The sequence below is a fragment of the Berghia stephanieae genome, chromosome 3 (genome assembly GCF_034508935.2).
Source record: "Berghia stephanieae isolate SIO BIC M18660-M18661 chromosome 3, UCSD_Bste_1.3, whole genome shotgun sequence".
NCBI lineage: Eukaryota > Metazoa > Mollusca > Gastropoda > Nudibranchia > Aeolidiidae > Berghia > Berghia stephanieae.
The window spans coordinates 22,059,987-22,074,224 of record NC_088362.1 but is presented as its reverse complement, the minus strand read 5'-3'; the positions used below and the strand labels follow the sequence as shown (position 1 = coordinate 22,074,224).

Sequence of the window (14,238 nt, the reverse complement as noted above, 5' to 3'; positions counted from 1 at the left end):
CAGATTTAATCACAAATGAAACTGGTTTAACTTCTTGTGACCCCAGGATTTTAATGTCTCTCCTATCCCAGGTGAAATCAAAAGAAAACAACATAAACTGTAGCACAGGGTATAAGTATAGCAATAAAAAAAAATTTAAACCAATATCTATATACCGAAAGACGATTTTTTTTAAAACATTAAGATAAAATCAAATTCATACTAAAGGACTATTACGATCAATAATAGGTGATATTTAATAATAATAATAATAATAATAATAATAATAATAATAATAATAATAATAATAATAATAATAATAATAATAATAATAATAATAATAATATAAAAATAATAATAATAATAATAATAATAATAATAATAATAATAATAATAATAATAATAATAATAATAATAATAAATAATAATAATAATATAAAAATAATAATAATAATAATAATAATAATAATAATAATAATAATAATAATAATAATAATAATAATAATAATAATAATAATAATAATAATAATAATAATAATAATCATCATCATAATAATAACAATAATAATAATAATAATCATAATCATAATAATAACAATCATAATAATACGTAAATGTTAAAAAGGCTATTATGATAATGGAAGAAATAATAGTAATGTGCAATTTCATTCCGAGAATCCAATTTTGATAAAAATTCATTTAAAAAAAACAGTGATTCCTCAACCATGTTTTACTTTCCACCTGATCTAGCAGACCCAGCTAGCCATGAAGGGGGGTTGAAAAAAAATCTAGATTTCACTAGGTCCCTTTTTGTATGAAGTGAGTGCTCTACCAACTGAGCTGTTGGGACCCCCTTCAAGCCATGTTAGTAATCTATCAACCAGTATCTGCAAAATCCAACTAGTAATTGCGCAGAATAACTGGAAATAAGCAAGAGCTTGCCAAACCCCATCTCTGGCCTTTTCAGTGTCTCTACTAAAGGTTAAGGGGCAGCGTGGCTCAGCAGTACAGTCCTTACTTCGTACCCGCAAGGTACCGAGTTCGATCACCTGCCACTGCACTGTGTGGCCTTGAGCAAGTCAACTCGCCCTAGCTCAATTTGCGGCACTGCATTGTGGCTGATGCCTGGGTTATTCCAGTCTTCCCTTGGGATAGCCACTAGAGACAAATTTCCCCTTTGGGATGAATAAAGGGAAGTTTGTTTTTTAAAAATAAGCCCGACTGCTAAAGAGTAATAAATATATTAATTCTCTGAACTTCGCACCCGCCCAACACAAAAACATATTTTTCTTACTCAAACTGAAAGGCAAAAGTACATCCAATACATAATATTATTCTGCACAATGAGCTCTACCCTACAGTTTTTTATAGCTATAACAAATACTTAAAATTTTGTGATGTACAAAATAAAAAAAAATTTAAAAATCAGGATGAGAAAAATGTTGGTTGCATCGTAAACGAATGTGACGATTTTTTCTATGGTTGGTAAGGAGAAGATTAAACCAACCTGCTTGGCCATTTGCCTGAGCCTGAGTTCATCAATGACAGTGCAATCATTGCGAGTGGCTACCTTGACTTGTCCAATATCCCCGTAAAAGTTGTCTGAGTTAGCATGGAATGGGCACATTAGCAACCGGAGGTTGTACATGGACACTCTCAGAGCCCTTCGGATACCAAGAGTTCCTATTTGCCACATGTTTTCATTCATGGCTGGGCCAGCTGATATTAAAATATGCCTGGAACATTAAAAAAATAAAAATTGAGCATTTATGTAACGCAACATCCACTAAACGTGCTCAAATTGCTTTACAATGGGTCCCTAGCCAACAGCACCACTTAACATGTAGGACAAGACATGAAGCCTGATAGGCAATATTACAATAATTTTTTTTTTCCAACACAGACAACATTGTTAATGGCCAAGTAATCACTTTACACCTGAGTATGGTGAGAGAATGTGAGTAAAGAGTCTTTTTGAAAGACTCAACTGTGCACTGCTCAGAGTGGGACTCGAACCTTGGACCTTCCAGTCTGAGGGTGAGTGTCATACCACAAGACCATATAGCCACCCTTAGTGCAAATAACAATGATTTCAATGGAAATAAAAATTTTAAAAAGAAAAATTACAATGACAGTTTTGATGGGTTAAAAATAATACATTAATAATATTGATGATGTGAAAGTTTATTGCTTAAAAAAAGGCGATCTGCAACCGCAGAAAGCCATATTGCAGTACCAAAAAAGTCAGGATTCAGGCATTAAAAATTCCACAGAGAATGGGATCATGCCATAATGTGGAATAAACAATTGGTGTGCTGTCATGATTGATGATCTCAAGCCACTGACTATAAATCAAATCTTATCAGGAAAAAAAATAACATTGATGCCCTTCCACTTGACAACATTCAGGTAACCGGGACGAAATTAGTTGTACTTTTTCTGCTTAGAGGATGAACATACTAAAAATCCTTTGAAATCCATTCAAGGGGAGAAAAAATTTATAGTGAAATCCTTTCGGGGAGAAAAAATTCATAGATGGGTGAATATATATCCCTCTAAAACTTTGCCATAAACAGGACTTTGGCATTTAAAATTTTAAATTATGAACCTAAAATAAATCACTCCACATGTGGATGCATATTTGGTTGACGCAATATATCAAAGTACTAAAAACGTCTCAGACTTGCTCATATCTCTGTAAAAATTGAAATCCGCCTATGTTTTTCCTGCTTTTTTATCTCAAGATTTATATATTTCCATTCCAGCTGAATAAAATATGGACTAAATTGGGATTTCTAATGCTTTAAAAACTTTCTAAATTATGGTAATCACCTTCAATATAAGCAACCATTTGTACGTCTTGGACGTATAATTTTTACGCAAGGGTCTCTGAAGCTAGCTTTATTATGTCCTGTGTTGCAGAAATCTAGCAAAATTAGAAATTTTAGGAGTTGAGCTTAGTGTCATTGTTTTGAATGAGTAGGAGGAAGAGGAATAGGAGGAGGACGAATAAGGAGAGGAGGAGTAGGAGGAGGAGGTGTAGGAGCAAGAGGAAAACTCACCTGAGGCAAGAACAGCCCAACCTAGAAATGGTTTCTACTGACTGCCCTACACACTCTATGAAAATGTCCAATGTCTGTTTTAGCATTATCTGTAAGGCTATCTGCAGGCTTGCATTTTCTGTAAAGATTGTATTGTTACATAATCAATTAACTAATTACGCCTTCCTCCACAGCATCATTAGATACCGTTGCATAGGCATTCCATAAAGGAATATAGATAGTCCATCAAAACAAGGTGTCTGATGTCAACAGGAATCAGCCATGTTGTCCCCAAGTGAGCAAATTGGGGGGGGGGGTTTAATAACCTTGCCCACGGAAAAAACGAAAGTGCCTGAATCTGGGCTCGACCCAGGCACAGTGTAATGCCTTAACCACTCAGCCACTTCGCCCCCATTATTACATAGGGTGTGGCATAAAAGAAATGTGATCACTAGTGTAATGTCTGTATATTGATGCATTGCATATATTCAGAAAGATGCAGATATACATTTCTAAACATTCAGTATATTCATCTTTAACTTTGACACTGATTGTCTTCTACATTCAAGCAACTTAGTAACACAATATACTGAACAGCACCATAATAACATTTATACAATGGTTCACAATATGTAATTTAAGTATTATTGGTGAATAAGATGAAACTGTTACAATGTCATAGTTTTTTGTCAATAAACAACAACGCATAAGCACACATGGTATGAAAACATGGACAAATATTTGTCCATCAGAGTTGTTGATATCTTAGATTTTGACAATACGTCTGAATCTGCCAATCTGTTTAATCATTTCGCATTACGAATTTTCTAAGAGATATTGAATTACAAATAGTCAATGGTTATTTTTTTCCAATGCCTCCCGTGTAGCCTCCAAAAATGTCTGTTGTTTTAGTACATTTGCATTTGTTTTTTTTTGTTTTTAAATACTAGACCTGACTGAATATTCCTGCTGTTTTGGTATCAAGTTATTGGGCAATACTATTTTTTTTTTCTTTCGTTTTAAAATATGGATATCAATAGTAATACTTAGTCTGACTGAGTTGGTCCGTTGATATAGAAGATAATGATGATTCTTGATGATGATGATGACGATTATAAGGATGATGATGCTGATAATGATGTTGATGATAATGATGATGATGATGATGATGATGATGATGATGATGATGATGATGATGATGATGATGATGATGATGATGATGAAAATGATAATGATGATGATGATGATGATGATGATGATGATGATGATGATGATGATGGAGTTGCAACAATAACCCACCTCCAAACTGACAGATATTCTCTACAACAAGGCCGGAAACTAGACCAGAAAACTGCTTGAAGCTAACAATACCAGTGTTCCAATACCCATAGATGCTTGCACCACGACGAAGCCAAGCTTGCAGCATTGGTAAGAGTAAGTGGTTCAAACAGTAGAGGGAAAACTTTGGACCTGGGAGATTGAAATAAAATGTGATATATTTTCATACAGTCCTAGACAATAACATCATCAAATCAATACATGAAATAGAATCATGGTAGTTCAGACACATTCATATGAACACACATACATACATACATACATATATACATACATACATACATACATACATACATACATACATACATACATACATACATACATACATACATACATACGGACTCACACACACACACACAGACACACATACACACACACATATATACAGAGTCATGCCTTAACATAGTTACACTCATTCACAACTTTAGACAATAACAGATCACTTGACATACTGAATATCATTTTAATTGTGACAATTTTCTTATCGAGTGCATTCAAGATTTTGAAATGACTATTGGAGAGTATTGGAGTAAATGATCATCATCATCATTATATATATATATATATGAGCCAAGGTCAAAAGGTGCCAATTTTTTTCCTCAAAATAAAAGTGACATAATAGTCCATTCATGTTTTTATATGTGAGCAAAAACCCTGTACTTCATGAATCAAAGGCCCTTTAGATAACTTTAAGGTCTAACGCAGCATAATATCGTCAACAATACCTATAGGTTGTCGGTGTCACCTGTGACCGGTGACACCAAAATGAGACAAAAAACTCTATAACCAAATGATTTTTGTTTAGTATCAAACTTTATTTAGTAAGTTATAGACAAAAAGACACAATCAACAACAATCATAGTACAATAATATTACCAACTATTGGAGAAAATGTTTCTTTTTGGTGTCATCGGTCACAAGCAACATAGAATGCAAATATATTATTTCATAAAAATGTTTATACATTAACAAAAACAACAATATTGCATATGTTTATTACCAGCAATGTCCAGAAAGTTTTGGAATAAAATGTTGGGAAATAATGTGACCAAAGCATATCTTATTTAGCCGCATTGTGTCACTTGTGACATTAGACCAATGACACCATTACTTATGTCACAAGCAATACCAAATTGCAATTTCGACAATATATCATTAATTTCAGTCAAACCAGTGTAATAATCACAGTTAAATATGGAATTTAATAATATTTCAGAAATCAAAGACTTCAAAAATAGAAATATACATGGAAATTAGAGCATCTGAATGTGATTTGTGACATAAGACCGGTGACACCATTACTTATGTCACAAGCAACACCAAATCACACTTTCGTCCATAATATATCATTATTTTCCGTCAAAAAAGCACAACAACCTACTCTAAAATGAAATTCAATAATATTTTAAGAAACTAAATACTTTCAAATTGGAAATATACTTAGAAATTAGTAATACCATTGTTGCTATTACTTTGGTCAAAATCGGCACTAGAACGCAATTTTGCCTCAATAAATCAAGAATAGCAACTGAGCACATGTAATATAGCCTGTTAAATGACATTTCAAGCTTTGAAGAACATGAAAACAGAAATACATTAGAAACTTCAAACTTAAGTGTCACCTGTGACATTTTAACCGATGACACCAATGGTCACAAAAAGTACCAGAAGTCACACAAACACTAGATAAATACCAGCCATGGTAATGAATTCATGTAACCATACTGTAACATCCGCCCTACTGCTCAAATCTGCTAGTTTGTAGTAATTTAGTGTGTTAATAGTAAATCAAATCAAATTTCTTGACAACCCTTCTTTTATCTGGATTCGTCAAAAGCTTGAGTTTTGTCTTTTTCTTGATTGATACAACCCTGAAACATAAAAAATTAGAATTACAAGGAAATAATTAATTGTGTCAAAATCACAGTCTAATGTGAGATGTCATAATATCATATTTGTAAATAGAATAACAGCTGAAAACATAATTTTTTGGTGGCACTTTGTAATATCCAATATCAAGTGTTGCTTGTGACAATGTAAAATAGCGATGACACCAAAGTTCAACTTACCTTTTCTGCCTGGAGCCACGCTGGAAAGGCAAATGAAAGTGCTGCACTTCAAAGACTGGTAAGAAGGGTGGATCAAAATTGCGAATCGCCATTTAACGAAACAAATTTCCACGTGTTCACGCATGCCGTGTTGCTTGTGACAAATGACACCGAAACCAATAAGCCTCAATATCGGCAAAACGGTATACATTTACTCCAAGATTTGAGTTCAGATAGTAAATCTATGCTTTTTTCTCATAATAAAACATTTTATAAACATTAAATATGAGCTTTAAAGTTTCGTGTCGAGTCTTAGTATTGTGCTGTGTTTGATGACACCAAAGGTCACAAGCAACACCAACTTTTTAAGAACTCTATATGAAACTTAATCAGATATGTAATATACTGCAATTGCGTTTAAAAGTAAATTTTGACTTTATACTACTAGTCAAATTTCAATCAAGGGGGGTAAAACATCACATTTAATTTCTACATGATTTCTAAAAAGGTGATGCGTTGACCTCGTTTTAAGCACATGCCAAACAGCATTCAAATTTCACTTTCAAGTTGTTTATTTCATATTCTGTTGAACAGAGTATGTTGAGCTATCTCATTTTATCTCTTCTTCATTTTATCAATTGATTACAAGCATTAACCCAATGAAAACAGCCCATAATTAAGTAAAAATCAAATTTTCTTAACACTGGTATCAGGCGGGCACCTTTTGACCTTGGCTCATATATATATATATATATATATAGAATCGTGTTTGATACAAATATGGTACGAAAAGTGCTCGACATGTAGTAATGGAGCGAATTATTATTTTAATATTTACCAAAATGTTTGAGACAGTCTACATTAATGTTTCAGGCCTAATTAGCCATCGTCAAGACTGAGTTGGTTTGTTGACTGTTGTTGTTTGTTGAAGCGGTTCTGGTTTGTAGTTGATTAACAAGAACTTCCGGCGATGTGGACACGTACCGTACATCTCATTTTTCGTGTTGAGTGAGGCTTCATGTTTGATTATAGTATATTTCTCTTCCAGGCATAAGCTACATTGTTTTGATGTTGGTGTGTATCCTGTTGCTTTAGGTAAAATTTTCCATGAAATGTTGTGGTCTAGTTTGTTGTCTTTTAATTTCCAAATATGTTCGCTGAGTTTTGTGGATGTTTTTTTGTTAGTGTTTCTAAATGTTGAGGTGTGGAGGTTGTATCCTGTTTTGAAATTATTTTCCGTTAGTCCTACATATTTTTCTTGCTTGTTTGTTGTAGTTTCGGATATATATATATATATATATATATATATATATATATATATATATATATATATATATATATATATATATATATATATATATATAAATATATATATTATATATATATATATTATTATTATTATTATTATTATTTATTAACATTCTTCTTCTTCTTCTTCTTCTTCTTCTTCTTCTTCTTCTTCTTATTATTATTATTATTATTATTATTATTATTATTATTATTATTATCATTATTATTATTATTATCATTAATATTATTGTTATTGCTGCTATCGATGTCATTCTTGTTATTGTTATTGTTGTTGTTTATAATTATCATTATTAACGTTATTATTAATTTACGAAAAGAAAGGAGGGGCAGAAGGAGATCAATTATTTTTTTGAGAAATAGGACAACATACCAGCAGTTTGAGTGGCTGACTTCAGCAAATCAATGAGTGTCATCATTGCATAAGACTGGAATGACTTTGGACAGGAAGTGACGGCTGACACCATTCCGTCAAACAGGAGGAACCAGACGTGCAATACTCCTGATTGGTTGTCTAGATCATCAAGGCTTTGCTCCTCCTGTAACTGCATTTGTTCTACGATCCGCAACAAATTCTGGTCCTTTGGTAATTCTAGCCCTGAAGGTCTCTGTGGGTTTTTCTTCTGTGAAGACCTTGTACATTCACTTCCTTCTTTGCATGCACTATTCGATATACAAGTTGCTGAGGTAGCATTTTCTACATCCGAATCTGTAATTGATTCTGACGGTCCAGATGAGGGGGTTAATGAAGTTTCTAATACTGATACACCTTCATCTTTTTCTTGTTGACCATGAACACACTTCGAAGATTGCTGACTTTCATCTCTATTGCTACTGTAACTATCATGCTTTTCTTCCATGCTTGATTGCTTGCCATTATCTTCCTCCTCCTCCTCCTCCTCCTCCACCTCGTTTCTATCTTCCCCCAAGGAGAATTTTTTGGCAAACAGATCAAAATTCATATTTGGTATCTCTGAATCGACTGTCTTAGCAGCAGTTTGGACTTGAATTCTGGGAATTGTAAAATCATATTAAAGAATAAATATTCACAGATTATAACTTTTTTCAGAGTGATAGTATTTTTTCTGCCACCTGAAGAAAGCTTTTTTTATTTTTGGAGGCTAAAGAATTTCTCATTTTAAACACTACATCTTCCTTCTGTGATCTAAGTTAAGACTCCTCTAGAAATCCACACAACCATACCATTCAAATCAGTCATCCGCCTTCCTCAAAGGGGTTTTGGTGTTGCCAAGTAACAGTGTTACTTTATATGAATATAATAGATATTTAGGAAATTAACCCCCCACCCTCCACCCCCCCAAAAAAAATAATTAAAAAAAATTAACTTCTCAAAAAAGTTTTTTTTAAAAATATGATCAAAGTTGAAATTTACTTGGAATACCGTCAAACCAAGTATGTCTGCCATTTTCGTTTCTCATTTCAACATTACCTGCATGAAAACGACATAATGCTTTTTATTGGCCTAAGGCCCATTTATCTTCAAAACACCTATATCACTTGATTCACTCTAGAGCACACCCATCAACTCAAAAAAAATTTTTTTAATTTTTAACTCGAGATTTTATAAAGCACAATATCCACTAAATGTGCTCAAAGTGCTTTAAAAGGGTTCCCTAGCCAACAGCAACACATTTGTAGGAAGAGACATGACGACTTTTAGGCGATATTACATATTATTTTTGGACAGAGACAACACTGTTAACGACCAGGTACTCATTTTACACTTGAGTATGGTGAGAGAATGTGAGTAAAGAGCCCAGGACTCAACTAAACGCTGCTTGGAGCAGGATTCGAACCCATGACCTTCCAATCATAAGGCGAGTGCCATACCATAAGGCCACATAGCCACACAACTTAATAATGTTCCTTCATCTCAAAACCTGAAACCTTTAGTATAAAATTTAATGTAATTATAGTCTTTATTTTCTTTCAAATACTTTGTTATAGTTTGTCTTTGAAAAAAAAAAAGAGCTTTTATAAAGCGCAATATCCACTAAATGTCCTCAAAGCTGTGATATTTTTTATTACTAAATTCATGGCATTCAACATGCATCAATTAAATGGTGACATCTATATCAGACTATTGCATAAAAATACGATAGCATAAATCAACATATACTAACACAAATAAAATATTGAAAACTTGATAAAATTCTGCATTGTCATTAATAATGGTCAATGCGCCACTACCTTACCTATGAGCTCCTTTAAATTCTGGGCATGCGGGCATATGCCACATAGAGGCCAGAATATGACAAACACGAGTCAGATAATTGAGTGCTGGGATGCAAAGACTCTTCAATTCCCTTTCCCTGTCACAAGGGGTAACATCATCACTGTCAGAATCTGACCCACTGTCAGCATCATCCTCACTGCTAAAAGTGGCTGTAAGTGATGAAATTGAAATTGCATATTCATAAAAATATCATAAAGATTTCAGAGTTTACATTTAAATGTTGTGAGATGAAGTCTCATCAATTAATATTTTCTCTTTTTTTCATTCAGCATCTATATAGCGCAATATCCACTAAATGTTCTCAAAGCACTTTACAAGGAGTCCCCAACCAACAGCAACACTTAACATGTTAGGATGGGACATGGCACCTGTTAAACGATATTACATTTTTTTCGACACAAAGCTTTTAACGGCAAGGTACTCATTTTACACCTGACTATGGTGACAGAATCTGAGTAAAGAGCCTTTTCCAAGGACTCAACTATGCAACAATATCTCACGAAATATCTATCTATCTACATATCTATCCCTATCAAGCTATCAATTTGTCTATTTTCTTTGTTTTTGCGTGCCTTGTTATCAAACCATCCATTACATATCCATCTACTCACCAACCCAAACATATAACTCTCTATCATTCTATCAATTATCCAGTAACTTACCACTCACCCATCCATCAATCTATACATCCATCTATCTATCTATCTACCTACCTAACTACCTACGTATCTACCTATCTATCAACCTATTTGTCTGTCAATCTATCAATTCTGACCTCCCCTAAATTCCATAAATTGCCCAAAGGCAATCATGACCTTGTAAGAAGATAACTTTAAAACGAAAAAAACAAAAAAACAATCGGAAATAGGAAATGTAAAGATTTTTCTACTTACAAGGGCCATGCACATATTTGAGAAGACAGAGAACACAGTCAACTGTGGCATTCGCTAACACAACAATGTTGTCCATATCCAAATACACTTCAAACACGTCCATTACCGCAGCAACATGTCTTTGGCGTGCTTCATTCACTGCCTCGTTTGTTGTATATTCTATTTTCACTGATCGGAGAGCTCCAAATAAGGGACGCCAACCGGAGTGTAATTGGGTGTTGCATGCCTCTACTAATTCACAGATGCAGCACACAATCTGAAATAGTTCAGGTCGACAAAAGTAAACATAGATAAACCCGATCTGATAAATGCTACTCAAATGAATAATTACATTTGATAGAAACAACATGGTAATCAAATCATTTAAATAATGACTGCAGGACTAATTAACTTAAGAATGCTAGAACTTCAAACTTTCAGTTCTGCAATGAAAACTTGAATCCATTTAATCAATAATTAGTTAGCCTTATTTTACTGTTATTACTTATAATCATAACAAGAAATGAAGTGGTAGGAGAAGTGCCGGGGGGACAATTGAGAATAAAAACTTTTGCGGTTATGGAGAGTCTAACACATGACTTGATTGTTACGGCATCTTCACCTGGCCATGAGAGGGATGCTCTACAACTTCTCAAAGCGGCTATGTGGTCTAGTGGTGTGACACTCGCTTTCGGGTCAGATGGTCCTGGGTTCAAGCCCTGCTCAGCGCATAGTTAAGTCCTTGGAAAAGACTTTACTCACATTCTCTGATCCCACTCAAGCGTTATTTTTGGGATGATGGACTGGTCTACACCAATTACCAATTATCAGTAATATAAAATGACACAAGTACTCCATTACCTGATCCTGCACATCCCCATCACAGAGATCCAAACACAACATGTCTTCAAATGTTTTACACACAAACTCATTGACATGGAAATGTGGCTTCTCCTCTCGTTGGCTAACTAGTGATACAATGAATTCATGGATCGTATTGACAGCCATCTTGGATATAGAACGGTCTCCATGACCTGTAGCCTTTAGAAAGAAAAAAGTTAAAGGTCACAGCATTAAAATCATTTCAAGTAACTAATTTTTGATAATACTCATTGTAGTCTGAGACCTCGATTTGCAGCATCTGAAAATTCCCGTCGGTGTTAAAAAAGTGTTGCCCTCATCAAAAATTTATGTTGCTTAAAAAGTTTTAAAAGTGCAATAAAGTTGTACCGTTGCTTTAAAAAAGTTATAAAATGCAATTGTGTGGTCAAGGTTTGTAACTTGAAAGTCTCTGATTCTAGTTCCGACTGTGGAAAAGCAAAGCTGAGTCATTTGCAAGGGCTTACTCATATTATCTCATCATATTCAGGTGTAAAATGAGTACTTAGCCAGAAACAGCATGTCTTTCTCGGAAAAAAAAAATGGAATAAAACATCGCACCAAATATGTTAATTGTGGCTCTTGGCTTGGGACCCCTTGATAAGTGCTTTGAGTTTTGAAAATAAAAACCTGAAAAAGAACATGGTAAATGAACAAACAAAAACATCTCTCTTAACTCTCCCCTTTCCCTTGCAAATGTATGGGGCCTTTGCTGCATCAATTCAAATAATATTAGTTGTCTTGAGAAGAAGGACTTTCAGTGGCCTTTTTCTTAGCTGCTTAGACAGGAAAAGCTGCTGAGGTGTGAATAAAAACCTAGAAAAAGACAGAAAAATTGGATATTTGGTATCTCTGAATGAAGGAGCGTTTTGTTACAGTCTAATATACATACCTGTACAAGATATGGCGCGGCAACACTCCAGGCTTTTAATAGATGAATGAGGGGCCTGGAACTGTTCACAACTCGTATCAATACCTGTTGTTGTAAATTGCAAAGAAAAATAATTTGTTTGCAGACATCGGCTGTCCTATTCATATATAGAATAGGAAACTTCTAAACATACATATATATAGGTATTAGAAAGTATGTAAAGTAATTCTGATTCGAAATAAATCATAACTTTAAAATGTTTGTGGCTACGCTAATGATGCCAATCATGGATTATGTTTACAAAAAAGATATCAGTAAACATTTCTACAGACAAGGTATTCAGAGAAATCAAGCTTAAAAAATATGACCTCACCCTAAAACCTCCAACCTGCATAAAGCTCATGTAATAAATGCAAATAGCTGTTACTGTCCTCAACTTGTTATAAACTTTTAAAAGACTGTAGCAACTTTGGCAGATACTGGTCCCTTTGCTTGTGAGCAAAGTGATCTACCAACTAAGCCATCAGAACTCCTATATCAAATAACATCTGACAAATCATTTAGCAAATAATCAAATCTTATATCTCGTTTTATTTAGCTGCAGGGTACCTTCATTTTTTGGGGGGATTCTTTTTTTTTCTGGTTTTTATTTTGGGGGTAAAAAGAATCTATTTTATGCATTACTTTATACCATTTCCATGGAGATTTGTTTATAATTTTAAAAATTCATCTAAAAAGTATTCCTCATTCTGATGTGGATTGTCGTCTTTCCTCATTACAAATATGTACAACTTGTGAACTATCCATCGGAATTAAGTGTGGCTCCCTTTAAAAAATGGTTTATTGAGAAGGCAATGAATTTTGTTTTTTGAGGATTTTATTTTTTTATTTTTTTTAGTCTGTCTTATTTTATTATTTCTTTTGTCTCTATGAGTATGTGGAGCTTTTTAAAACTGTGAAATGGAATAACACTCAGTTTGGCTAAGTTTATAACAAGAATATTTTCTATCTTTATCTCACTGCCCAAAATTACAAAATTAAAAATACTTTTGCTTTGTTTTAAAAACCATATGTCCAGAATCAATAAAAAATTAAATGCATTTTCATCATATAAAATTGTGTTATTCTAAATCATAACCCATGCCAAACCCTATTGATCTAAGTAAATAAAATTGTATCACTGATTCCAAAAAAAAAAAAAAAACACCTGTTGCAGTCTGTACAGATGAAGCGCATTGGTAGGAACATTTCCTCCAGCTCCTACTCTGCTTCCACTGCCACCTCTGAGTTCCCCCTTCATTTTTTGTACTTGGATCAATGACGCCTCGCACAGCTCTGTTAGGAAAGATAGTAGTGCGTCCATGCACAATTTGTTGGCAGCATCTTCGAAAAGACTGTGGATAAATGGAATTTTGGATTTGCTGTTTTTCATAAATACCAGATACTATGTATCAAGTTGGAAAACTAGAAGAAGAGGTAAGAGACGGCGACAAAGGAAACAGAAAAACTTATGACAGCATTGAAAATAATAAAGGGATGATTAGTTTGGTCAGATAAGCTAGGAAAACAACAAAAAATGTGAATTCTTTAATAAAAGCTGTTTCTCCTTTAAACTCAAGACTGAATATTAGTTACATCATTCATT

General features: G+C 33.7%; 1 protein-coding gene across 4 annotated transcripts in view; it reads right to left on the bottom strand.

The window, feature by feature from the left end:
• The window catches only part of LOC144967336 (brefeldin A-inhibited guanine nucleotide-exchange protein 3-like), a 64,476-nt gene that overhangs the window by 9,932 nt on the left and 40,306 nt on the right, over positions 1-14,238 (bottom strand). For all 4 annotated transcript variants that reach the window (XM_078904432.1, XM_078904428.1, XM_078904431.1 and 1 more), the window contains exons 23-31: positions 13,801-13,987; positions 12,615-12,698; positions 11,705-11,884; positions 10,865-11,120; positions 9,931-10,120; positions 8,088-8,725; positions 4,320-4,490; positions 3,042-3,159; positions 1,487-1,715 (exon numbers count right to left, since the gene is read on the bottom strand). In XM_078904432.1, the coding sequence (XP_078760558.1) occupies positions 1,487-1,715; positions 3,042-3,159; positions 4,320-4,490; positions 8,088-8,725; positions 9,931-10,120; positions 10,865-11,120; positions 11,705-11,884; positions 12,615-12,698; positions 13,801-13,987 (2,053 nt within the window). The remainder of the gene's footprint in view (positions 1-1,486; positions 1,716-3,041; positions 3,160-4,319; positions 4,491-8,087; positions 8,726-9,930; positions 10,121-10,864; positions 11,121-11,704; positions 11,885-12,614; positions 12,699-13,800; positions 13,988-14,238) is intronic.